Source organism: Anarhichas minor, unplaced genomic scaffold (assembly GCF_050575085.1).
Source record: "Anarhichas minor isolate MPS153535 unplaced genomic scaffold, ASM5057508v1 ptg000011l, whole genome shotgun sequence".
Classification (NCBI taxonomy): domain Eukaryota; kingdom Metazoa; phylum Chordata; class Actinopteri; order Perciformes; family Anarhichadidae; genus Anarhichas; species Anarhichas minor.
In genome coordinates, this window is record NW_027466457.1 from 11,738,650 (window position 1) to 11,766,193 (window position 27,544).

At 43.0% G+C, this 27,544-nt stretch overlaps 1 protein-coding gene across 1 annotated transcript in view; it reads left to right on the forward strand.

Moving 5' to 3' along the window:
• The window catches only part of kcnq1.2 (potassium voltage-gated channel, KQT-like subfamily, member 1.2), a 148,503-nt gene that overhangs the window by 86,699 nt on the left and 34,260 nt on the right, over positions 1 to 27,544 (forward strand). Inside the window, exons 14-17 of the mRNA XM_076089444.1 lie at positions 7,774 to 7,849; positions 8,856 to 8,950; positions 10,254 to 10,294; positions 11,854 to 11,915. Coding sequence (XP_075945559.1) covers positions 7,774 to 7,849; positions 8,856 to 8,950; positions 10,254 to 10,294; positions 11,854 to 11,915 — 274 coding nt within the window. The remainder of the gene's footprint in view (positions 1 to 7,773; positions 7,850 to 8,855; positions 8,951 to 10,253; positions 10,295 to 11,853; positions 11,916 to 27,544) is intronic.

Below are 27,544 nucleotides of genomic sequence, written 5' to 3' on the forward strand. Positions count from 1 at the left end.
CTCATCTCCAATCCCTCATCTGAAAGCATCTCCCCTCCTCTCTTCTCCTCTCCCGACAAAGGGACTCAAAACAGTGGTTATCCCACAGTGATCATTTGTGTGAGCCTGGTCTATATGGTGAATGCTTGTTTAGTTAAGGGGACTCATGGCCTCTACCAGGCTTGTACACAAACAGACATAGCACAATCGCCATTGGCCATTAGGGAGGCCAACCAGGCCTCATATAGCTGAAAGCAAGAACAAAATGGCTGACCACCGTAGAAAGGCCTAATTAAACAGTAGTTTTTAATGTCAGTCAGCCCCCCACAGTAGCCCCAACCACACATGAATGAAAGAATAATGCTCTTTTGAGAAGGAGCACAGTTTTATAATCCAAACCCATTGGCTTATGAAAGCCCCTTAGCGAAGAAGGCCCACAGGTCACCCTCCATCTCTTCCTTTCTCGATCTTTCTCCCCTTCTCTCCGTCCTCGCTCTCTCTTCGCTTCTTCTTCTCTGTCCGCCTGCTGGGTTCAAAGCCAGTGGCCAATGTGGGCAGGTCTGTGACCGCCACCTCCAGCAGGCCCTTCCTCCCCCTGAGGTCGTGGTGGTGCTAATTGCCCCCGGACACGCACACAAAAAACACACATGAACAGCCATGTGTGTTGGCATGACCAACCACTGGGCTCATGTGCTTGGATTATAGGAGCCCTATGAAAGAGAAACAGCCAATTGAATCCAAAGATGGTGGCTGTAGCGGTTCTAAGAGTTGAGAGGAGGGGGTGGGCTTGGGTGCTCAGGGGCCTCAGTGCAAGGGGTTATCCCGGAAAATGAGTGGGGGAAAACATTGCAAGGGTCCAGTGTGCAAACCCCCCCTCCGACCTCACCTCACCACTACCAAGCTCCAAAAACCTCGAGGGGGGGAGGCGAGGGGACCCCCCGACTGGCAGCAATAAATAGATTCTTTCTCAAACATGCCTAATCCTGCTAAACAGCAACAAATCCTATTAGGCCATGAATTATAAATCCTCCCTCATCCCCTCGCCCCCCACAGGAGAAACCCAATCGCCCTCCTGTCTTCATAACGTGCATGTGCATACCTACACGCATAGACCTCAAGAATGTTGGTCTAAACAGGGAGGAATTGTAAGTGTTGGATATCCATGCATGGGTATGTATGTCTATATATGTGACTGCTTGCTTCCATTCACACTAGATGCTGGTGCATGTGGATTTGTGTGTGTGGTCCCTTGCACGGCTTGCTACTCCCCACTCTCCAGTAAGCTAAGCTTGAATACAGGTTTACAAACGGGTGTGCAAGCAGGGACACTCTCATACACTTTTGCATAAAAAATGCTTAGAAAGTAAAAATGAGGGGCAAGTAATGCTCCTATTGTTTCTTGTTCAGATATTAGGCCCCTCGACTGTATTTGATTTGCGGGACACAGCTTGAAAGACTAGAACATGTTGGCACTGTTAAGAGCAACAGGAAAACATTTACTACTGTGTCAGCAAAATATAATTATGAGAAAATAAGTTAAGGTGCAGTAGCTGGAATATGCCGATCCAGGGAGAGACTGTGCTAATATTGCTGCTTTTCAGGAGAGCGGAGGTGTTGATGCTGAGAAATAGGACAGTGGTGGATCCCACTGTGGGTGCAGATGTTTTGGACTGCCCCTTAAGACAGACCGTCTACGCTAACAGCTCTGTGATGCTGTAATGTTCATTGTAATCTAACAAAAGGTTATGGAAGATATAACATTTTATATGATGACGGTGCTAGATAAAAGTTGTTGAGACATTTCAGTATGGCCTAGAAAGAAAAAAACTGATTTAATGGTAAAAATGCCCTCTGAGAAGAAGAGTCTGACCCTGATGCACCCACAAACATGCATTCCCAAATGACTGACTCACCTTAGGCTAAACACTTAGACTAAACGAAGGACTGGCACAAAATAGGGGGTCATTAACCCCAAATCTCCAGCTCTCTAATTTGGCTCACTTTGAAGAATAGTGAGAGCCACGTCCTCCTCTTAAGGCTACACCTTAAGCTTGGGACTAAACCCTTTGAACCTGAATTAGTGGTCATATCTGTGGGGACTGTCCCAAATTATTTTTTGACTGCTCCCAGTTTGTTGATGGAAAGAATTGCTAGACCGTATCAACTGTGATTCATGTGTTGATCAAATTAATATGTAAAGTACACTACAATGTACAGAGAACCAGTGTCTATAGTTTATGTAAGAATCCTTGGGAACTTTATCCTTACAATTCCTTCAATTAGACTTTTTTTGTCTATATTTTACAGATCTCTATCGTAGTTCCTTGTGGTTTTCATACCCTGGCAAAAAGCTTTTTTTTCCCACGGCTGCAGTTTTACATTTCGCTCGCCTGTCTAACTGGAAACTTCCTCGTCCAAATCTTTAGTTAATTCGGCAGTTACAGTCGTGTCACGAAGAGTTCACCAGTCATTAGTCTACTTGTTAGAACCGCGCTCCTCTCCAATCTTCTCTCCGTGTGGTGGGAAAGAGCGCGGTGCCTGTCTCTGTTCTTCTCAAATAACGACAGGTTGTGAGACTTGGCGTCATTAACGCTAACCGGGGGGCGGGGCTTTTTCTGAGGTCACCGGGATGTCAACCATTTCATTGGTGGGATTCTTTCACAGGCTTTGAGACTTTAATTCACATGTACCTTTGGAGGTATGTGGCGACACCATGTGTGTATTGAGATCACACTATATACTGCTGCTTTGGACAAGCAATGTATCCGATGGTAAAAATCCTAAGTATATACCACCACAGAATTCCTTTCAACATAGTATGTTGAAGTCACAAACAAAAGGCATTGTGGGCTACACTGACAAGAACGCATGAAAGAGATTGAAGCTCTGTATTTGCTTGCTGTATTCCTGCATGTATAAAAAAAAACATGTCCTTTTACAGAGTAGTTTCACAGTGTTTTTGTGATAGAAATGCAGAAGTTGAGAATCTACAGTATCTTTGGCCACACACATCAAATATAGCTGGCTCTCTCTGTTCTCTCTTTGTCATCAGCTCTTAATGGGCACTGGGCTTTGATGTGGTCGCTGCTATTGTCTCCAGCATGTCTTGATCAGTGTCCATTGATCTGGAGGAAGCGGCACAAAAACAACTGGAGCAGGGAGGGGAGGAGGGAAAGGAGGGGAGGAGGGAAATGGTTGTATCACTTAACGAACTGCGTCTTGCTGCATGGAGCGAGGTTGAGCCTTGTGTCAAAGACAAAGTCAGAGAAACACACAGTCAGAGACAGAAAGCAGAGGGTGACTGGGTGAGCGAGACTGTGAGAATGGCAGAGGGAAAGACAGCAGCAATGATTTGTAAGTCTCAGTGCAGCAGCACATGAATGACTGTTGTCCTGGTTAACAGGAGCCATTTATGAGCTTTGGTCGAATTACTATTATTTTCATTTGTCTGCTAACAGAATCATAAATATATGTAAACAAGAAAAAAATAATTGTGAGTTCATCTGGGTGAAAACACACGGTGATGTGCACTTTTGATGTCTGCCGACCACAAGGAAATAGAAGTAGCTGTTTACCGATGAACGAAAACAACATAAGTGTGAACACAGCATGTTCACAAGCAGTACGCTTGTGAGGAGGTGGCCTGAGAAACATGAAGTTACGGATGCAAACCGCTCTCAGAGCTGGTTTAATTTCCCACGAGACGAACACTTTTTTTTCCACATGGGAGAATTTCTTGCGTTAGAACTGCTCAGAAGCCCATTCATTTCAAACCCTCATTGAATGAAGGAACTTGGCTGTGATGATATGGTGTCTCTCACTTATAATTCTTTCCACGGCACCCTCTGGCATGCCATCACTTTTAGATCAAACATTCCTGAAAGAATGTAGTCATCTTATCCTCCCAAGATATGATAAAGGGATGTCTGTTTTTGAGGAGAACAGAGGAGCACATCTCTTTGATGGACCAAAGCACCAGTCATAAAGCTTATCTCTCTCACACACACACACATACACACACACAGACCAACAGTCTTGCTGGGCCCAGACCGTAGCACATTGATGTCTAAGGCTGCTCTCTCCTGACTGACTCCAAGGTTATTGCAGCGCACCATGGAAGCACAGGATATTTGACGGTCCCCTGCCAAATAAAGAGCCCGGGGGGGGGGGGGGGGTGCGGGATGCGGGAGAGTTGCCATTGACAACTCCGGGATCTCCAAAGTGACCATCGGAAAATGAAAAAAGAGAAAACTTATTAATAAGAGAGAAAGGTCCAGGGGGAGGCCACGGGGCTTAATCTGTCACCGCTTTACAAGAAAGGGACAAGGCCAGTTCATGACTCCAGCAGCTACGGCTTTTACATGACTTCTACAGATGACCTAATGAAGAATAGCGAGTCTGTTGAGAAGAGCCAGGAGGTAGCCAGCCTTCCCAATGGAGAATGAATCATAGAGCGCAGGACAATGGAAAATGTGTAGAAGACGTCGTGGGCGAGATCTGAGCTTTGCTGACTCAAGAGGAGTCCCCAGGATACACTATGTGTCAGGAGAAAAGAGAGAGGGGGAGGCAGAGTCAGAGCCAGCAAGTGTTTGAAGGGCAGCATCAGCAAAGAGAGAGATGCAGAAATTACATTCCTCCAGTTTCTTTGTGCCAAATGTTGAATGGAGTAGGGGGGGGGGGGGGGGGGGGGACAGAAACCCCTCCGTGTTATTCTTTAATCGCACTTACCCAATGAACATGTGTGCGCATTTGTGTCAAACGCAGGAAACGGGAGGAGGGCAAGGAGGGAGCGGGGTACAGTTGTACAACGATCAAAACCGCACATGTTTTTTGTTTCCTACATGTGTTTTCTTTCCCAATTATGCTCGAACCTCCGAGTCACACAGAAAAGAAGCGGAACCCAACACATCCTTATCCTGATCGACGGTAGAGAGCAAGGAGGTGGGGGGCAGGCAGACTTTTTTTTCTTTCCCAAAATAGGGCCTCATGCTCTTTATGTTTGGTATTGTTTGTGTGCATTTCCTCCTATAGCTTGGGCAGGCCTTGCGTGGAGGGCAGGAAAAAAGACAGAAGCCCGACAGCCTTTGATGCTCATGTTTTATGGTCCCATGTAAACGCATTGTCTGTTAAGTCCTTTTGTTATCCCTCTGCCTAATTAAGACCTCAGAGCAACTTGTTGACTCCACAAAGACCCTTGTTCTGGGAGGGGGCGGGTGGTGTGTGTGTGTGTGTGTGTGTGTGTATTTGTGCATGTGGGTGTGTCGCCTTTGATTGGGACGTAGTTTGAGAGAAAAGTTAATTTCTCCTACAAACAAAAGCACAGCCATTCATTTTCTGTTTGAGGGCCGTTTGAGTGGAGAAGAACTTAACACACTCAATCATCCCATTGCATGACGTACACATGCTCCAGACAAGTATGTCGAAGTGACAATGCAGTACCGACTATTGTTTGATATTTTTTTACAGTCCCTCTTTCATTTCTGCCATCTTCCTCTGAGTCTCTCCAGCAGGAATATGGTGATGTCAGTTTGCTGTTAATCCACCCCTCTGAGCAGATACGCTACTCCTACACACACTGTCGCGCGGCTTACCCGTGTAACTTTGATGTCTCTGATACCAACAGATGGCGGAATGGTCACCTGTCTCTGAGACATACTGTACATGAAGAAGACAGATAGAGAGACGGGCACTAACAAACGGGAGCAAGTCCCGCTCACCCAGCAGACAGGAACTGTTTTGACTGTATATTTTCATTTTTAGCCACCATGGGTTGGACTTCAGAGCAATCTGGATAGTGCAGAGAGGTTCTAAATGATTAACAAAAAAAATAAAATCAGCATTCATGATTTATTTATGCATTAAAACCTAATTATGAACAGTATCGGTATCAAGAGGAAATGTTTTTTACGTTCACTGTACACACCTTAAGTCGGAGCTTCTCAACTTTGCGATGGGGACAACAAGTGGGGTCATTTGACATGCGGATTTCAATAAATCATATGTTGGTATATAAAAAATACTTACTAGTATTTATTGTTTAAAGGCATACTTGCCAACCCTCCCAATGTTTCCTGGGATTTCCCCTCTCCCAATGTCCTTCCAGGGCCACAGTCCTCCCGTATTACTTCCAATTCAAAAAACCTTTTTTCCTTTTCGTTTTCACAACCTGTTTCTGTCACTGCGCAGCGTGTATACGCCCTACTGTTTCCATCCAGAGAGCAACATTACTAAACCAAATGTTCTTTGCTGGCAGCCGCTGACACATTGAAAAGCACTCATGGGTACTCGGAGAAAGACTCAAACAGGGGCAAACAATGAATGAATGAGTGAATCAATTCATAAAAAGCGGATTTACCCAAGTGGGGTGAATTCTTCTTCTTCTGTATTTTTCCTGAGAGTTAGAAGTAAAGTGGAAAGTGTTGCAGTGTGCTAGAATTCACCAGAATGCAGGAAACAGTCTTCGAAATTCCGCTTTGGTTTTAAATTCTCCATATTTTTGAGGCGTCCAGATTGAAAAATACGTTAAAGGGTGCTCAATACAGAAATCAGAGCATATCTATTGCCTCCACAGGGTTCTCAACATGGCGACAGCTGAGCCGACGGCTAACAGCGCAAGCTACAGAACTAACAGTGTTTACCTGGAGGGAGGTTATGCTAAGGGTGGTAGCTATTAGCTAGCCAGTCGGCCTGGCTATGTAAATACAGCACAGAGAAGCTGTGGCTTCATTTTCTGCTCAGGTAGATAACACTCCACTAAATCTTTGCTTAGCAAGAAGTGATTTGCCGATATATGAATGACCCGAATCCTGTATATAAAACCTTTAAGACAAATACTTGTTGTCATAAATATATGATGTCTTTGGAGTTTCCTCCGTGCCCTTGAAAATACAATTTAACAGTATGCCTTTCTCAAATTCATGTGACGATTTGACAACCCTAACTGCTGGGCTCTGTGTGTGTCCATATGTGCCTGCACAATCTATTTGTGTGATTTCAATCACTCGGACCGCTGAAATCCAGTCACTCAACACATTTTCGGTCCGTGTTTTCTCATTATCTATTTTCACTCAAAGCACACATCGTCCAAACACGCTGCCGTCAAATATCCAAGGACATGTTTCGGGGTTTTTTCTGACAAATAAATCACTTGAGCACCAGTGCACAGCACACAGAGAGCCTCCTTGAAAAAACAAACACAAGTGCATGCCATACAGTCACCATGGGATGCAAGTATGAGTTTGTGTGTGTTGTTTGCTTCCAGTGGTTTCTGTTTCAGTGTTTAGCTCCATACCAGTGGGTTTTCATTTGTGTTGACACAGATGTGCTGCTTTGAGTCGAGGGACGTGTGTTTTGGGACTCCTCTTCATGCAAACTGAGTTTGGTTTCCTTCTGTTTCACTTTGCATCACGTTGCAGAATTGTGACCGATAAGGCAAGCCCTGATAGAAAGCAGCAGTTAATCCATGTTGACACATACAGTTCGATGTTTACTGTGTATTTTTGTGTACATGAATGCATACCTCTTTCTCTGTGTGTGTGTGTGTGTGTGTGTGTGTGTGTGTGTGTGTGTGTGTGTGTGTGTGTGTGTGTGTGTGTGTGTGTGTGTGTGTGCTCTCCTGTCAGGGCCACATGTTTTGCTCTTGCATGGTAAACACATTGTCCATTGATTCTTGAATGTCGCCAAATGTAGCTTGTCAAAAGCAAGCCACTTTTTATGACAAGGAATCATGTATAGACCAAGGCTGACCATCACTGTTTGACCTTGAGACTAAATCAGTCTCCCTCTCTGTCACAGGTTGTCCCATGCCCAGAGGTCGGCTGTAAAAGTCCTCCGCAGAATGCAATACTTTGTGGCCAGGAAGAAATTTCAGGTAAGCAAAAGTAAATCCAGTGGAGAGAAATTCAACAGAGTTAAGGAGAACAAAAGAGGGGGAAGATGCAAAGAGAGACAAATTGAGAGAGGGAGTGCGAGAAGTGTGTGTGTGTGTGTAGTGTGTGTGTAGTGTTTTTGCGGTTATACAGGATGAACAGGGGGAGCCCCAAGGGGCATATGTCAGCTGCAGCGCTGCATGCGTGTGTACGTGTGTGTTTGTGTGTAAATGCCTGAAACTTGCACCTGCATGTCGTCTTTGTGCTCACTTCAGTTCAGGCGAGGTATCAAGGGAAGTCTACTAACCTGTCTCTTGGGCTACAGTAGGAATTCACTTACTGTACTGCACCAAAATACACACTTGCAGAAACACACGCAGCAGGTCATTGCCTCATGCAGCACTAAAGGCAGCAGACTTAGGTTCAAACATTTTGTGGAGTGAAGTATTTCAGTTTAAAAAAAACACCAACCTAATCATGTTTGAGATACTTTGGCCATAATTTTCATGCTACATGTTATTGTCGAATGGTTCTTATATTCTTACCGTTTCCAAGTGGTCTATATGTTTTCAATTATGGCCCTAAGTGACTTCAGCTGCTGAGGCTACACTCTGTGTACACCAAGGATACCCTAAAGAGTTCACTGGGTTCTTTCTGATGCTGCTTGTAGCCACGTCACACTAAACAAAGCTGTGAAAGGACCTTAACACGATTGCTTTCTACATGACCATGCATTTGTCAGTGCACACACACACACACAAACAAACACACACACACACACACACACACACACAATGAGTTAACAATGAACCCTTTGCACCCAAGGGGGTTGGGGATGTTTTCGGGGACCAAGCAACAGCGGCTATGGTTGACAATGGCTTTTGTCTGTGTGTGTGTGTGTGTGTGTGTGTGTGTGTGTGTGTGTGTGTGTGTGTGTGTGTGTGTGTGTGTGTGTGTGTGTGTGTGTGTGTGTGTGTGTGTGTGTGTGTGTGTGTGTGTGATCCACAGCAAGCGCGGAAGCCCTATGACGTGCGAGACGTGATCGAGCAATATTCCCAGGGTCACCTCAACATGATGGTCCGCATCAAGGAACTGCAGAGAAGGTGGTGTCTTTGACCTTGTTTCATGCTCTTTCTGCCTCGCTTTCTTTCTCTAACTTTGTGTCAATTGATTTCAACTTTTTTTTTTTTACATTCTTGCCATCATTATGTTGATTACTTAACAGTGGCAGACACGGCGCTACAACGGCCCAACACATTTTCATTTGGATAAATGTGCTGCAGCTTCAGAAACAATGCCAATTCCAAAACACATGTGAAAATCCAAAACAATTAGGGAAATGTGATTCAAATGCTGCAAGCCAAAACAAATACATTAACAGCGACCATTTCTGTTTCGTTTCTGTAAATACAGAAACGATGCAAAGTCAAAAACACGCAAACCCAGAACAGAAAAGCAACAGAAAAACCCAATATCCAGTCAACACAACGGGAGACCTTGGGAGATTTTTACGTGATTTTGACTCACCCATGAAGGACGTGGCTTGGGTAATAAATTGGTCAAACCTATGTAAGTACGCCACTTGGACCCTCTTAACACCTTTTGCAGTAATTCAGCTGACACATGGTAATGCACTGTGACATTCTGAAACCAGCGGGGCGTCACAGTTTGTCAGTATATCAAGAAAAGGGGGATTCCTTGATTATTTATTACAATGTATAACCTACTGCAATGATGGAAAGCTTCAATACAAAGAGTCAAAGAGCCAAGAGTCTTTTATAATCACAATTGTACTAAATTCTACAATGTCTCTCATAAAATTCTAAGCTACTGATTTTTTGTTTATTGTCTTTTTCTGCAACCCTAAAAAAGAGTAATACCAAACGTTAACATTTAACAGAAAATCCAAAGAAAAAGATCACAGCACTCGCCACATCTGACTTCAAAAAGATCACAATAATGCATTGAACACTTTGCATAAAATGTGTCACCAACATAAAGGAAAGACAGCCAAAGACATGTGATTGCTGTGATATTCCACCCTTAATTTGAGGTGGTGAAAAGAAGACAATGCTTTGCAGTGCATATTGAACTGCTTCAGTGCATTTTTAGATGACTAACAGTCCACATGTGCAAACCTCTTGCGAGTCTGATTGTTTATTTTGAAAGCCTCAATAAGAACATTCATTTATTCATCCCTTTAAAACTTGCATGTGGGTAAGCAGTAAATACCGTTCAAGATGACGCCATTTGTTTAATTGTATTGGCTCCATAAATTGGCTTATACTATTTTAATGTTTTGTTCATGACCTGGAATAAAGTGCTATTTACTCAACTGAATCTCCACAGTATCTGGCCAGTGTTTTCACCTTCCCCAGTTTAATTACTTCTGTCTTTTTTCCCCAGGCTCGACGGCACACTGGGGAAGCCAGGAATGTTTCTTCCAGGTAAATACACAGAAAACACAACAGTCTACATCTGATAGACAGCCATCACTCGTCAATCCATCCCTGTGTTTACATCCCACACATACACAAGCTGTACCAGACTAAATATGAGAGAAAGAGCGGTCCCTGATGTGTGTGTGGGTTCATATATATATATATATATATATATATATATATATATATGTATATATATATATATATATATATATATATATATATATGTTTTTATGTGGGCGTGTTTACATGTCTGTTTCCATATTTGTAAATATTTGAATTTGTGCACACTGCTTGTTTCACCGTGCATGTGGGTATATAGCAGGCTTACGTGTGTTTGCATGTCCATGTGGGTGTACATGTACGGATGTACTTCAGAGTGTATACATTAGTTTGGAAATGTAGCTTGAAGAAAGAAATTAATTAGGAATTAATCATTTGGTATCTTCTAATTATTTAGCTTACTGTTGATGTTTGATTGTATTGTGTTGACATTTCAATTCAGTTTAATTAGTATTCATTAATCATGAAGAAATGATTTGTTGCATCAGCAAGCATAATGTGGGTCTTGTTATAAACTGCAACTGACTTAACAATGGAAATTCTAGTGGAATAGACTTAATCAATAGCCTGATTTCAGACCTCTGAATCACAGCCTAAATCTCAGTCATGCTTGTTGACGGCAATTTTCCCTGGTTAGAGAAAATAATTGACCAATTGGAGCTTTGTAGGCGGGATTAAGAATATGGGCGTCATCTTCCCATAGCTCCCAAGCAACCTGGCTACATTCATGAAAAATAGCTTCAGAGAAAAAGGTGACCAGCATGAATGAAATACAATTAATGAAATCAAATGAGAAAAATACCAGATCTTAATAGACATATTTCTTTGATCAGTGTGTAAAAAAAACGCTAACGCTTTTGTGTTAACTGAAAATGATGTCAGCGGGGCTAATATGTCACTCGCTACCTGATTGGTTCGGGCAAAACTATACAAAACAATCCCACTTCCTAACAAGGAATTAGAAAAAAGAAACATGCTGAAAGAATAAAGTGCCAATTCATTATGTTTATCTGGACCTTTATGAAGTTACAAATAATGCAAGTTAAGTATTATTTTTATATTTTATAGATTGAATTCACACTTTATGACTATTATTGAATGGTGGCTGATATGAAATGTTTGAGTTAAGTCGTGTTTTTAGGGCTACATAACTCTTTCTGACATATATTTAGCGTCTACATTTCAGTAGGGGGCCGTAAACTGCCACTGTGACCCGCACCCACAAAAGCGGCAAAAAATGAATGAATGGATGGTTTCACTAAGAATCATGAGCCTTCAGGGCTCCTACTGTAAATGACAATGTTATGTTTGTAACTTGTGCGTGAGCGCGCAGTAATTGATCCGAGTGTGACCAAATGTGCTATTATGCATCTGTTTTTATGCATCTGTTTTAATAAAAAGAAGAAATTCAGTAGTAGCCATCAAGGTAAATGTATTAATATTGGCACTAAATGTTTGTTTGTGTGTATATGTTTGATTGTCCATTTTTATTCATTCACCAGGAAAAGGAGAAGATAAAGAATACCCGACTATTGGAGCGCGACTGATCAGGCTAGAAGATAAGGTAAGCACACTTGTGCTGCTCAGTGTGTGTGTGTGTGTGTGTGTGTGCGCGTGTTTGTCTGTCTGTGGGTAAGACAGATAAGCAGAAGTATGCATGTGTAACTGCATAACTGTGTGCCAGAGTCTCTGTTATCAGATGAATGCGTGTGGTGGTATCTTTTGATACGACCATGTTTTGGCTTGGCTCGGTCAGTGTGTGCCAATGCCAAAAAAACACACCTGCATTCTCTGCTCTCCAGCTTATCAGCATCTAGTTAGTGCTGTGTTTAGGCCGCAGTTACGTTTATGTTCGTTTTTTGTAATTATGATCCTGACTCCCATTGTGAGCTGAGTCATGATTTTCCATGCCAGCCCTTCTTTATTTCCTGTAATCCTAGGTACGTTGGGTGGTGGCAATTCTTGGGTGTTTATGTTTCCATAAGTGAATATTACTGTACTGGGAGTGTTAAGGGGGGCTAAAGTCTTAACACAGTGAGGCATAGCCAATAGATAACAGCTGTGTTATGATGGGTGTAACTAGGCGTGTCCTCTCTCATAGAGAGAACAGGAACAGCGTGATGCCATCGTGACGCCAACCCTGATGGTTGTACCAGTTGTGTGTGAATGTGCCCCTGCCTTCCTGTCTGCAAAATAAATGCGAATCAAGATATGAAATGTGTTTGTTTGAGTTAGCGTGTAGCTATATCTGTTGTTTGCCTCGTGGCATTTGGAAAAGTTTGGAAATGTGTCACGTGTTCAAGCGTGTTTTTTTCATGTCGCTGGTGATGTCACAAACCTCTATCGTCAAGTTGTTCTCGCATCTTAGAGTGAATGAAAACATACTCCTATACAATAGAACAATACATTCTATAGCCACTTCTATTCTTTTCAAATCAGCCAGCTCAGGATATCCCCCGCTTTGCCTTAACATTTACCATCCCATCTCTGCGCGCTCATCAACACTGATGTTCTGTAATGTTTGCATGCGTTTGCTGTTCTCAAACCCCTTTGTTACTGAGAGAGGAGTAATGATCTTGAACCAATGTACTCTCCGAGCCTGAAGACCTCCCTCGGTGATTGAGTTACGACCCATTTGCTCAGGGCTTCATGTTGTGATCGCAATCTCCTGATTGGAAACATAAACCTGCGTTCAGAAGTGCCTCCCATACCTATGACTCTCTTTCTCGCTGTCTCTTCCCTCTTTCACTTCTTCTCTCTCCCCACCCTGCCTTGACACGAAGGCAAAATACCAACAAGAGGTGGAGGATTGAGAAACAAATCAGTGGAATTCTACTGACCCTCCTAAACAATATGGGACCAATCACCGTTCCTCTTATCAGAACTGCATTTGCGTGCGTTGCTGCAACAAGCTTCCTCTCAAAGTGAAACAGAAGCATAAGCAACAGCCACTTGCGACACCCAGAACCACCCATCCTTCATGATTACTATTTTCTTCGCCTCAACATCCGCCCCCTTCCCCTCTCTCATTTTCGGTCGTGTGAATGTCTTGTTTTGATTGTTCTGATGGGCCAGCACACCTGTTAAATGGGAAACGGGGGCCTCCTTTTCCCCCTCGGGCAGCAGGTGGATGAACCTGCCGACCCTTGTTACTTGGTACATCCCCTGGCCCTCTTCCAGATACGCCTCCAGTAGCACAGACGTTATTGTCCACTCTAGAGAAACTCAACATGTCAGCTTCATGTTTCTGGAATGTGTGGATTTTATGATTACACTCACAGTGCAATCCTGACTGAAATTACCATGGTTGTAATTAAACACAGCTGCTCCTTCGCACTCCTGGCACATTTTCACTTAAATCTACTTAAATGTACTCTTTTGGAAGTTTGTATGTGTTGTGTAGTATGTATTTACTCTTGAAACAGCATTGCAACATGACACTTGCGTTTCAGCAGCAACGCAATGCCCCATCCAAACATAACGCTCCAGCTTAGTGAAAGTTTACAGGAGATGTATTGTGAGACAGTGAGTCAAGTTCAAATGGTTAGCGTGCCCTTGAGCTCAGTTGTCAGCTGTGTTTTGTTTGCAACAGAATCTCCAGCGGCGAAAACCTTTGTTTGCCTCACACCACTGAGTGCATTTCATAACGCTGTGTATTTTTCTGAGTTGCGTCACCTCTTGCATGTTGCTCGTAATAGTAAACCTAATCACACACAAAGCAGAACCCTGGTGTCACAGTCGAATCACCTCTGCGTAGGACCTTTCCCAACAGCCCTGAGGAATTATTTATCAACTCAGTGTGTGTGTGTGTGTGTGTGTGTGTGTGTGTGTGTGTGTGTTGGTGTTCCCATGCCTTTCTCAATACTCACTCTTGGTCAGCCTCCAGCTAATTTTGTTTTTTTTTACAAATTCCCTTTCCCCTGTAAAACACCAGACATCTACCACTCTGACTGCTTTATGCTGCAGCTGAGAAAGTAACACAGAATAATTTTCTTGTCAAGCTTTTGTCAGCACATCACTTGTAGATGAATCTATCTTCAGTGGGCTGAAGGCGGCTCGGGCATTGTGTGTCCTGTACAGGGTTGGACAGTGATTTATCACACAAAGACAAAGACACATATAGGTCTACACACACATACACTCGCACACACAGGAGCATAGAGTCGATTAATCACCAATGTGTCTCACCCAACACACTCGAGATTGAATTCTCCAGGAGCGACTTGGAAACAAAGATTGATGGCACTCTGTGACGGCGTGTTATCTCTCTGTCAGAGACACTCGATGAAAAATACCCAAACGACAAGCGTGGCCTTTTCAGAGCGGAGCTCGCTGCATGCTTTAGGATGAAGTCAGCCCACTGTTTGTGGTAAATCTCTCTCAGTTTTATAGGAGCAGGATTTTTTTTTTCTCATAGCAATGGACAGAAAGGGCATGGAAATTACAACAATATGCTTTCACATATCCTCTAAATATCTGTCTGAAAAACAAGGTTTTTTCGTCCGATGCTGTTTTGTTTCATTAGTGTGTGAAGCAGGAGCCTTTTATTATGTAGGATTTGTTTGTCAAGGTTGGAAAACTATTAGTCCACACAAAACCTGTAAATGTTTGATTTATTTGCTGGCATTTCATTATAAATTTGAAATACTGAATAACTTATTTCAAAATACAAGTTTGAAAACAAAAGATATGAGATACGATAATTATCCTGAGTTTTGAAAAAAAAAAGTTTTATCATTTACCTATAACATTTTAAAAAGCACCACAATTTTATTTAACGTTAACTTCAAATCAACATGTGGTTTCTAATTCTTTTAGAGTGTTTCTCAATTAATTTAATTAAGTCTGCGCTGAAACCATATATGTCTGAATTCAGATTGTGTTACTAATCCAGACTTAACAATACGTAAAAAAATATAAAAAAAAATAAGTCTGTTGGAGGCTGTATTGGTGTTTGGTGCGTGTAAAACCCGTCAGCAGTGTCTAGTGAGGAAAATACCCTCTAATGCCCTCCGGACCTGCACAGACATGTCTCGGCTCAATGCATCATTATTTGTGTAGCTCTAAGTACACTACATGGACCATACATCACGCTCACTCTGTGGTTAACTTCACGCCGCTATATTAGGGCAGATATACCGTGCCATGTATGTCACGCTTATATCATGTGCATTAGCACTAGGCGTGCGCAGGAGAATGCATGTCCTGACCGTAATAGCATCTCAATTAGGTAAGTATGCTGTAAATTACAGCAAGGCCAAATACTGGAAATACTTGAGGGCCGGGACAGAGTGTTGTGTTTGTTAGGAGTCCATCTGTAAGGCATTTAGGGCCCCTCGTCTTTAAAAGCACGGCTTTGAGGGGGGCATGAGTGTGTGTGTGTGTGTGTGTGTGTGTGTGTGTCTGTGTGTGTTTAGACTGGTCCGATCCAGACCCAGTGGAGGGCTTTAGAGATGAGGGCCTGGTAAACACACACACGCTCATGTATAAATATATATACATTAGACCATATACAAAGATACAAGTGGCTATCCAGGCATACCTACATACACGCACACACTGTTGTCCATCCAGCAGTGTCTCGGTTCTCAGCTCAGCTCTCTGCATGAGGAGCAGCATTTAACGCCTTCAATCTATTAATGATTGTGCATCAATAAATCTATTGAATTCAATCGTGTTTTCCCCAATTTTGGATATTGGCAGAAGAAGTTACAGCCCACATCAATAGGAACTATTACTGCAGTCCCTTTTGTTAGTGCTGAGTGATGTTATTTTCTCTTGAAAAATCGTACATTTTTACGATGGCGACAGAATTAATGCGCAGGAATCAAAGACTAGAGGAAATATTTATTCTTAACTGAAACCAAGTAATTCTGTAAAAGTTAACGACCACATACAGAGATGTAAAAGTTTTTAAAGAGATTTCTAAATTCTTTGGACTTGAAAGATACTTTGGAGTTCAATGAGGCTTCCACTGAATGCTCAATTGAATTTTAAGCAGAAGGGTTGTTTTTCCCAGCCTATTTCATTTTAAAGGAATGTATTTAAAGTACACAGTAGGCATCCTCAATCCTTTTGGATAATAAAAGTGGAAATGAACTATCTGCAGACTTCTTTGTGCAACATTATGTTTGTATCCTACACAGCAGAATGATGTCTACCAAACGGACTGGTCTGTGATTGCTGTATATAAAAAAGGAATTTAAGATGCAAAAAATACAACATTAAGACATTTATTCAAATTTAAATAGCATTCCTTTTTTAACTCTTGCAGATGATCAAAGGAGTCGCACCTCAGTGAGAGTGGTCACACTGTACATTTGCCCTACTTCCCTTTGGCTGGGTCATGGGTGTCGCTCTATTCATTCCTCCACGTTTCTGCATACTTCTGAAAGCTGGCCCTCTGTAATTACAGTGACGGTCACAGTGACCCACTGTCTGTTTTTTTTTTCCCCCTGCCCTTCTGTTAGAAAGGGGAGTCTGCCCGCCATTCCACCTCCGCTTGTCCAGCAGTCTCTGTCTTTCTAGTTCTCTGTTTTCCAGCGTGGACACCTCTCTGTCTCTTTGTCCCCCTTTGCTCCTATTCCCAGCACCTCTCTGCCCTGAGAGCACCCTGTCTGTTGTTGTGCTGTGTTTTGATATATCTGTGTATTTGGCAGCGGCGTGCTCAGCGGGGAGCCGGACTGACCGGGCCGGTCTAAACAAAGAGAGGAAACTTGGCAAAGGAAACGCATGCACACACACACACACAAATCCTGGAAAACACAGCTTCACCGCAGCGGCCAAACTCTGACTGCCCCGTGCTGCAGACAAGCACATACAGAATCTCCCTGCATGTCTGGACTTGGCCTGCGATAGCTACAGCACACAACAACCTAGTTCCCCCTGTTTTTCTTTCCTGATTAAATCTAGTTCTCTGAATCCTTTCCTGCTCAGGCATCTTTGCACTGCCACTGAATGTAAATGGATAAAATATGTAGATCTGTGCAAGTATGCTTGTGTTGCATTGTGTTCTCAGTGGACAAATTGATTCAAATTGAAATGGAAATTTTCTTTTCACTGTCCCCCTGCTACAGGGAGGTCAGAGGCCACTGTCCTCTCCAGAACAACAGGCCCCTGGAGCTGCTAGGCTTTCAGTATTTTGCTCACAAACATTTCACGGACAGAATGCATGACTTCATGTCTGGACTGACATTAGTGCTGTGCCAAAATTCTGGTAAAACGTCATAATTCTACTGTTTACCTTGCAAGGGAATGGAAAAAAAAAAATGACAGTCACCATGATAACCTTTCCACAGCTGTGCTGTGTTGAGCTGTCTGATAAACTCCCTGCTCTTACTGGTACCTGTTTAACACACTATTGTTGGCCTTACTCCTGCTCCAGCAGCCTTCCATTTGACTCAGTATGCTGCACCAAGCCGAACTGCTCTTTCTCACGTCGACACCTCCCACCGTTGATGTGGTATCTTCACAGCGTTGTGAACTCGATAGCATGCAACAAGTGGTGTGCTGCTGTGACTTAGATAGCGCACCCAAGAGCGGTGTGCTGTTTGTAGTGCAGTCCAGCAGTAAATCATGTTTCGGCAGTGCGCTGGGGATGCTGCCCCTGGCAGCTCCCAGACGGCCTTTGGCTCTGGCTCCCTTCTCTTAGCGCCACTCTCTAATTTCAGAGCCGGGACCCTGCCTACTACTACTGTGTCTTTACCGCATTCCCACAAACCAGAGACGGACAGTCTGCCTGCATGTCTGGCTGCTTGCTCTCCATCTTGCAGTCTCTCTCGCTTTCTATCTCTCTCTGCCGTTGGGTCTCTCTATATCGCTCTCACTCCCTGTTTTGGTTTTTTTGCCTACTGAGCTTGTCCTTTCTTCTTTCCTCCGTCTCTGTCTGGTTCTGTGCCTTCAGGATTATAGGTCTGCAATCTCACTCACAGCATCTAAATCATGTTGTGCACTACCACTGTCTCTCGTCAGCTGTCCCCCCCCCCCCCCTCTCTCTCTCTGCATCTTGGTAGCACCGACTGTGGGCTCGCTCGTTGGCTGTAAATACCCATGGTACATTTCCATTTTAATTGCCCAAGTTTCACAGGGCCCTGGGATATATTTTCGACACATATATTTTATTGACTTGGCCAAATGCCCTCACTACTTTCGGGCTGGACCTTACCACTAATATACTCCTGCATGGACCAGTTCATTATCAGCAGGGAGGTGTGAGCTTATTTAAGAAGGTTATGACGAGGTCAGCAATACAGTTCATGAAGAAGGAGTCTGTGTTTTATTGGGAAATGTAGTCTTACTAGTACGCAGTGTTAAGTAGCCCTGGTGCCACCTCATTTTTGAGTGCTATTAAATCAGTCTATACTACATGGAACAGTAAACCAGCTGTGAATAATGCCAAGCTGTGTACATGACTCCAGAGACCATGAGTGTAAATGTCACTGCTATTAAGTCAAGCTGGTACCTGGGCAACCTAATGGGGGATATGTTTTATATATATATATAATACTGTATTTGTGTGTGTGTGTGTGTGTGTGTGTGTGTGTGTGTGTGTGTGTGTGTGTGTGTGTGTGTGTGTGTGTGTGTGTGTGTGTGTGTGTGTGTGTGTGTGTGTGTGTGTGTGTGTGTGTGTGTGTGTGTGTGTGTGTGTGTGTGTGTTATGCATAGGTGTATATCTGCTATTCAACCAACATGCACTCATAAAACTCCATAAATCTGTGAATGCTTTAGTAGCTAAGTGAACATTTCATTTGGCTTATCAGCTGTGATTTCTTCCCCTGAATCCTGTAATTGGTCTTGAACTTTGGCTATTTTCTCATCATGCCAAATGCCTGACTCTGGAGCTGAAGACTTAGCGATACCGAGGGCTGTCTATTAAATCTCAGTACTTGTTGAGTACTGGTTCAACTGTGTCTGTAGAAATGTTTATGCAGATTCTTATTTTTTTAAGTTTATTTAGGAAATGTTCTTGTTTGGCTCGTTAACACGGATAAACTGGATGTGTAGGAAAAACATGTTCATATTCTTCAAAGTAAGATCTGGAAAAGTGTAATCTTATGTTAAGTACAATTGGCATTTTAATGTTTACCATCTTACTTTAGCGTGTTAGCATGCTAACATTAGCACTGAACACAGTCAAATTGAGGTTTATAGGGATGTTTTTTGCAGACATTTGTTCATAAACCAAAGTATGTGGCAAATTGTGACTAGATGATTGAGCTAGATGAAAAGTAAAGGGATCACTAAAGTCATTTCAGTTTTCCCTCTGGGCCCCATAAATATCTGTATTATATTTAATGGTAATCCAATAGTTGTAAGGGCGATGGGATTCATCCTCTGGGGACATACATTTAAATCCATCCATTAGTTGCTGAGATGTTTCAGTCTAGCCCAAAGTGGTGCACCAACCAACACAGACCGACACTGCCTTTCCATTATACGGTAGCAGATTCAAAATAGAATAAGGTACATTTTTATTATAGCAGCAGGGTGTTGTGCCATAGCAGGCTAGCGCCTTAGTTCATGGAATGATTTTAACTAGCTGTTGCTAATGCCGGCGTGTTTATGACTGTGTAAAGATTTGACTGGGCCACTTGTGGTTCAGACATTGGCCCTATGGTACTCTGTGCCCAGACACATCCATCAGGCAACAGTGGGGTTGCTATTGCCCACAGTAAATCGTGGCATGTGTGTGTGTGCATGTGCACACCTATGTGTTTGCCCAACTTGCTCCAGCCACTCTCTGCAACAACACTTTACAAGCTTGTCTGTATTCCATAGTGAGTTTTAGGTAAATGACTAATGATTTTACGGGAGTATAATGGTGGGTGTTTTTCTATACCTCTATGCCTCTGGGCCCTGTGTTTCCCTGTAGAAGAATTAAAGTGACACACCTTTCAATTGTGTGCAATTAACTTTGTATTCCACACAGGATACAGGCCTCGCCTAGTCTCTTACGGTGCAATGGATTAAGTCTGGACGCTGGTATTTGAGGTTGAATCAGTAAATGGGGCTGTGAATGCAAACTGCTTATTTGCAACTCTTTGAACGGTGACCATCAAATTGGGTCCCCCACCCTGTATCTGTTATGCAGCCATCGTCCGATAGTACGGCCGCAGGCGATGCAGCTTATTCTGTCTCAAATTTTGAAAATAGAATTAAACAGTTATATCACAATTCAAATGCCTTCCAAGTCTCACATTTTACCTGAAACTAAAGTTGTATTTTCTTTGCTGGCATCTTACAGCCAGAATATGAAAATTGTGTAACTCAATGATACAAGGCTGATGCAATGCAGAGAGCTCTTCCAGAAGTTCAGTTGCTCTGCTCTCCAGTGATCTCACTGGCATAAAGTACAAGAAGCCCCAGTAATGAGGAGTAATTTATATTGCCTGCTGTAGTTCAGGAGTGTTATTACTGGCCTTGATCACATCCAAGTGTAACAGATAAGCCCCTTTGTTGTGCCAGAGTAGATTTTCTGTGTATCACTCTTGCTGAGGACCTTTCTTCCAGGAATCTTTCAACATTGGTGAAGTGGGAACAAAAGCAACAACATTCACAGTTAAAAACACAAAGAAATGATGATCAGAATCACAAGCATTGCTTAATATAAGCAGAATTGGCATGTGAGAACAAATAACATGAAAGACAAACAGCCCTTTCCATTCTCAATTCTACTTTTCTTTTATGTGGACATGACAACAATCACAGATTGATCAATGCAAGTCTAACATCCCTTTCCTTTTTTTGTTTTTGGTCATTACACACTCCAGTTGTTGTCCTCTTTCTCCGAAGAGCTGCCTGCTGCAGCTGAAAATTATAGTGATGATCTAAAGACACTGAAACGCTCCCTACGGCTGAGAGGAGCTGCAGACTGTGGGTTTATCATCACGGGGTGCTGTTTCACATGAGTCGTCATGTGATCCATTGCCCATGTAAAAAATAAGCGAGGGAAAGACAACAAAATGGGAGTATTCTCAAACACTTTCATCAACATATAAACGAGGTGACGCATATACAGTTCAGCTGATGGTCTGTACGCACAGCAGACAGCTCAATGCATCTGTTCACTCTTATTCCAGGGGTGCTAAGGAATCGAGACAGACGCAGAGATAGAGCCAGACGAGTAGAGAGAGATACAGCGAGAGACAGACGTTAGTCTACTGGTCTCGATACTGTACGTCTCCTCCGTGACATACTGCTGAGGAAGAGGGAGGCCGGGAGCGTCTGAGCTGAAGTCGGCCTGATAAGCAGAGCAGATAAAGGGTTGCACTGAACCCGCAGACGGAGACAAGAATGAAACAGAAGGGCAAGCTGACAGGGATATGTCTCTCCCTTCACACACAAGGAGGAGTCTTTTGAAAAGACCAGCCAAGACTGCAGCAACTGGACCAAAGTCAGAGTGATAAGGAATAGATGAGATATTCTGCTGTGTCTTATGTTCTTACAGATGCCGGACAGAAGGAGTGTGATCAAGTAGTCGTGTTAACTCACGAACCAGCATAGAACTCTAAAAATGTTGGACGGCAGAATGACTTATGCTTTTGATTTATCTGGCGTATTTTGCATTATTCAAAACTCCCCAAGTTTCATGAGTCAAACTGTAGCATCTGCACGCTAAGCCACTGCGCACGCACTTGTGAAGCTCAGCAGGCTCTCGAAACACACACATATACACATCAAGTGCGCTCGGAGGCAGCTTGTGGTGAGAAGTGAACATCGAAAGGTCAGCGTCGGCCAAGGGGGTCATTCCCACCAGTCCACCACTGGCCAAACAGCTTGTGTCTTGGGGTCAAAGGACATCTCAGCGGGCCTGGTAATTAAAGGCACAATGGGAGTCCATTCTGGCGGTCTGCGCAACGGTGTGTCTTGTCCTGTCAGTTTGCCTTAGCTGACAGGAGGTTGTGCACGACGAGAGAGAGAGAGAGAGAGAGAGAGAGAGAGAGAGAGAGAGAGAGAGAGAGAGAGAGAGAGAGAGAGAGAGAGAGAGAGAGAGAGAGAGAGAGAGAGAGAGAGAGAGAGAGAGAGAGAGAGAGAGAGAGAGAGAGAGAGAGAGAGAGAGAGAGAGGGAAGCTACAGGAGTTTCCCCAGGAGGGAAGAGGTTGAGAAGGCACTTGAGAGCAGAGAGATTGTGTGTTTGCATGCATCTGCTGAGTGCACGTGAAATTTGTTCACTATTGAATTTTGTTCACTGTTGAATTTTGCAGGAAGGCAATTGAGAAGTGTGTTTTTGCAATGAGGCTATTTTTGACTTTAAATTGAGAGTAAGCCTCTGTGTGTGTGTGTGTGTGCATGCGTATGTGTTTGGAGCTCCCCGCACAGCTCACTCAGCACCTTGACATTGGCACTGGGCCTCTGTGGAGATCTGCTGTCTCAGCTGGATTCCTCCCCTCCCTTTTACTCTAACCCGCCCCCCCCAACTCCTGCTCTACTCCCACCTCTACTCCGGGCCCTTCTAGCTTCCCTCATCCAAGGGAGAAGAGCTTAAATCACTCCCTTCTCTCTCTGTCTCTCCAAGGGTGTCCTCCCCCCCTACACACACTCACTCTGTCCCCCCTTCACGGATAGTGTCGAAGAGGGGGATGATCTGTGATTGTTGACTCGGACTACTGTGGGAATGCAGGTGCTGTGTGTGTGTGTGTGTGTGTGTGTGTGTGTGTGTGCGTGCTTTGGTAGCCCCTCCCTGGGCTCGCTGGACAGCTCCGTGTCTGTCGTCTGTCACAGCAGCCGTTCAGACTGTGCTGTCATTGGCATGACAGCATGCTTCGGCAGATGGCTGCCAAAATATCAAAACAATCTCTTCTTAGCACTCACGCAACTATGGTTTAAGTAGGTGGTAATTAGGTTCTAGTAATTGTATCGAATTAGGTGTTAAACTAAGGATTATATTTGATTGGTTAATTGATTGTTTATCTTTAGTTGTTACTTCTTTAGTCCAAAACCCAAAGATGGCACCAAATTCTCGCATTTTGAATTTTGGGGCATTTTTGCTCGATAAATGACTTAAATGATAAATCGATTATCAAAAATTGTTGTCGTTTAATTATCTAATGATTGACAAGTGGATTACTTGGTTAACAAACAAATTGCTTCAGCACTATTATTCACACTTGTACATCCTTTGATACTTTGTCAGACTGTTTGGATGCTTTGTTCTGAAGGCTATGGATGCATTAAGATAGAATTGTATTTCCACTATTAACAAATTACATGAAATTCAAACAAAAATGTACATATGTCTACTGTAACTCAAATTACAAAGAAAGCTTGTGCTTTGAAATATGAGTGTACTGTTCCTTTAAATCATCGTATTTACCAGTGAAGGCATTTGACAATGACAGCCTTGACAGTCTTTATAATCTTATCTCCCCAGCTCAACAGTGACTGATGGTATCTGTTGCAAGTCGCAAGCCGTCATGTCATGTGCACAATAACTTCTCCTTCCCCATTCCACGTTCCCTCTATGATTGTAAACACGATGCACAGCAGACATAGTGTCACACCGGTTTTCCCCAAGTTTCTTGGCACCAACCCACCCAACCCCTTTTAAGCTTCTCCTCCTTTGTTTTTCTCCTCTCTTTTTTTCGCTTTCCTTATTCTTTTTCATTGCTTCTTTTGTTTTGTCTCTCTTTCTCTTCTTCCCTACTGCTCCCTCTCTTCTCTTGGCCTTTGAGGTTAACCACCACTTGTGTTACACTGCATTACAACTCATCAACAATATGCCGGGCAGAAAGAAAAACAACCCACACTTGTTGTCCTCTCTCTTTCTCTCGCCCTTTTTCCCTCTCACTCTTTTATTCTCTTTTCAGCTAAATCACAAAACAAGCGGGCCAAAAACAGTGAATTGCCTAGAAACCCAATATGGACTCCACCCTGGAGATTACACAGTCAACTCAGCCAGCCTGCACTAGAATAACAGCCTGGCCTGCTCCCACTGTCCCATGCCCTGTGTGTGTGTGTGTGTGTGTGTGTGTGTGTGTGTGTGGCTGTGTTTGCAGGCATCTCTGAGTAACTTACGCTCTCTGCGACTGTCTCAACACTCATGATTGCTTGCATGCATACAGGTATTTTGTAAATTTTAGCATACCTTTCAATAAACATCAAAAGTCACGTTCTGTGCAGTTGAGTAGGTTTATGTATTTGCTCGTGCATGCTTGAGTTTCAGAGATGAGCCATTCCTCATCAGCTGTTGGACAAGAATGTGTTGTAGTACAACTGTACAAAGCATATGTTCTGTTGTCTGACACCATCTACAACGCATCATTTCACACCTGCTAACAACAATCATGTCACTCAAATGCAGCTGTGTCTTTGACTGACCATTTATTTTTCTTGTGTAAAATTGATTTGTAGTTTTTTTCTTTTTTTTTTAAACAGGAAGAAATAATACGGTGATTCACTCAGGATTTTCTGAGAGCTCGGACCCTCATGGTCCGCGTAAGAAAATGTTGTGTATTTTGTAGTTCAATGCATCGACCTGATTTTAGAGGCTGGACCCATGAAGAACTTTGTGGTCCTCTAAACAATTAAATAATAAACGCATTGGTGGTATAGATATGAATGGAGATGGTGGTGACAAAAAAAGTCAGAACAAGACAGGAAAAACACATTTTTGTTAATTAATAAAACAACATTGCGTAACCTTGGTACCACTTCATAAGGGGAGCGTCATGTGAATTTATCTTATCGTTGTTTTGTCACCGAGAGGTTGCATTTATAATGGATTTGGTGTTTGAATTTGATTGTGAGATCACAGTAAATCAGTCCCATATTAACTTCTGGACACAGTCACAGATTGGTCATTTCTGCCAGTAAGTGGTTTCGACAAAAGCCTGATACTAAATTCTTCTCATAACCAAGAGGTATGATAGTCAGACACAGAGTTTCGGTCACAAGATCACAAGATCAGTCTGTAAGACAGTAACAGTCAAAATATTGGGATTTCTAGTCAATTGCCGACACACAACTTTTACCGATATCTTTTATGACATAGCGATAGATTTTGAACAAGGCACTAGCTTTTGCATTTTACTTAAAAACGTTTGACAGGTTGTGGCGTATTTAGACTCCACCACGAAGTGCATGTTATTCAAGTTATACATTACCATAAGAATTTAGCCTTCTATAAAATGCATGAGAAACCGGATACATACTGTATATCTACAGCTGTTTGAGCATTACTGTGCACTTTATGCACCATACTTTAATAATATCCATAAATCATATTAATAATAATCTCTTAATGGTGGTTGGCCTCCCTTTTTCCAACTGTATCAAACCTGAACTTTAAAGTCAAATGTTGACAATAAATGGCTATCAATAAATTGTATGTCTAGGCATCCAGCATGTATGGATGAAATAGGGAAAAAAGGCTATTTTGATTTGGGTTTCTGAGATTGTGCTACCCAAAGTTTGGAAAGCTGGATCCAATCTGAGGCCAGTCAGGCTGTGGTGATGGAGGCTTATCTAATGCTAGGTCTGTAGCTTTGCAATGCCTGACTCTGGCCTACAACTGGGGCAGAGTGGCTGATTGTTTCCAGCCATGATGGAGGTAATGAGGGGGTGGTGGTCATCATGATACACACAGACAGAGACACGCACACGCACAAACTGACCTATAAGTGAATATTCATACATGCATGTGCGTGTGTGCGTGTTTTCAGCCACAGCACATTGGCTCTCTCCACAGACCACAGGGTCACTCTCCTACAGTCGCTCATTAGTGGTCACCTCTGCTGGAGGACACACACACATGCTCGCACACACACACACACATATACAAACACTCACCACCGGCTTTGCACGTGGAGATTTACCGCGCACACCTAAACGTAAATCCACTCATCCACTTCACAGTTTTGTGTTTGATGCACGCCATGTTAGGAGCCCTAAAGTGAAACCACATGCTGCTCAGTTCAAGCAGATCTGCTAAATCTCTGTCAAAAGGTGGCCGAGTCATGCCTGTATTGGGCGTGCAATCACGCATATGTGGATGCTGTATCACAAGATGCAGTGTGACAGGCCTGGGGGAAAACAGCTGACAAAAACGGACACAAACATCCACTCTCTCGCCCCAATACACACGCTCACACGAACACACTTGAATTCACAATAGTCTGGAAGCAGAAGCATTTGGGGAAGTAAACCTCTTTAATAAAGAACAGCACATATAAAGGAACTCTTACAGTAAACCAAAGACTTTCATAAGATGAAATGACTAATACCAAAGAAATTGTAAGAGGCATTTTACATGAAGTCACGTTGCATCGATTAGGGAAGTAGGTTCACTGGTCTCTTAATAAGGACTCTTCAAGTGCCTTAATCAACTTAAAAGAATTACTGTGTGAACGTATGCGGCCCAATATACTACACATTTACACCACTACTCCCCAGTTTGTTCCACAAGCACCTCTCCAACTTTCTTTCAGGCTACATTCTTCCATGTTAAATCTTTAATTATAGACCTTAAGTTATCAGTAAGGCTCTATCACACTTTGTGACACTTTAAAGCACTGCCATGAAATTGAGGGTGAATGGTGTGGTAACATAGGATTGCATTTTCCCACTCTTAACACTTGTGTGTTAAGGTTTTCCCATAGTTCAGCCCATCCTTTCCCAGCCAAATGTCCCAAATCTAGTGTGGCAGGAAAAGCTTCAGCTCTGTATGGCTACTGAAGGCATTAAAGCACCAAGCGCACAGTTGGCTGTCCAGTTGAGCATTGGTGGCTGACTATTGTCCATTGTTTCGACAGTGCGTTTTGCACCATTGCTGCTAGTCGGTCCTTTTTCAGCGTTTACTGCGATTTAGCTTGCATACTTTTTAGGCATTTCTGGGTGTATTTGTATAGCTAGCAGGGAGTAAAGCTGCTTTCAGATGAACTTTAGTTCTCCCTGAAACAACAGCACCCGTAGGGTCGTCCTAAAAACAATACAACGTAATTACGCAAGAATCTCATTGTTAGTCAATCAAATATGTGCAAGAACACATTTCTGGTAGGTTACGTTGTAGTATTTCTACTGTTTACCACTCAATCGTTGCAACAAAAGATAAAATGATTGTTGTTGCTGGAACACATCCGCATCGACCTAGCCCCTTGTATTTTATTAACGCAGGGTGTTTTTTTGTCTGAATTCCCACAAGAGATGTGGGAAGAGAGAGAGGATAACATGCGATAAAGATCCCTAGCTGGATGTTGA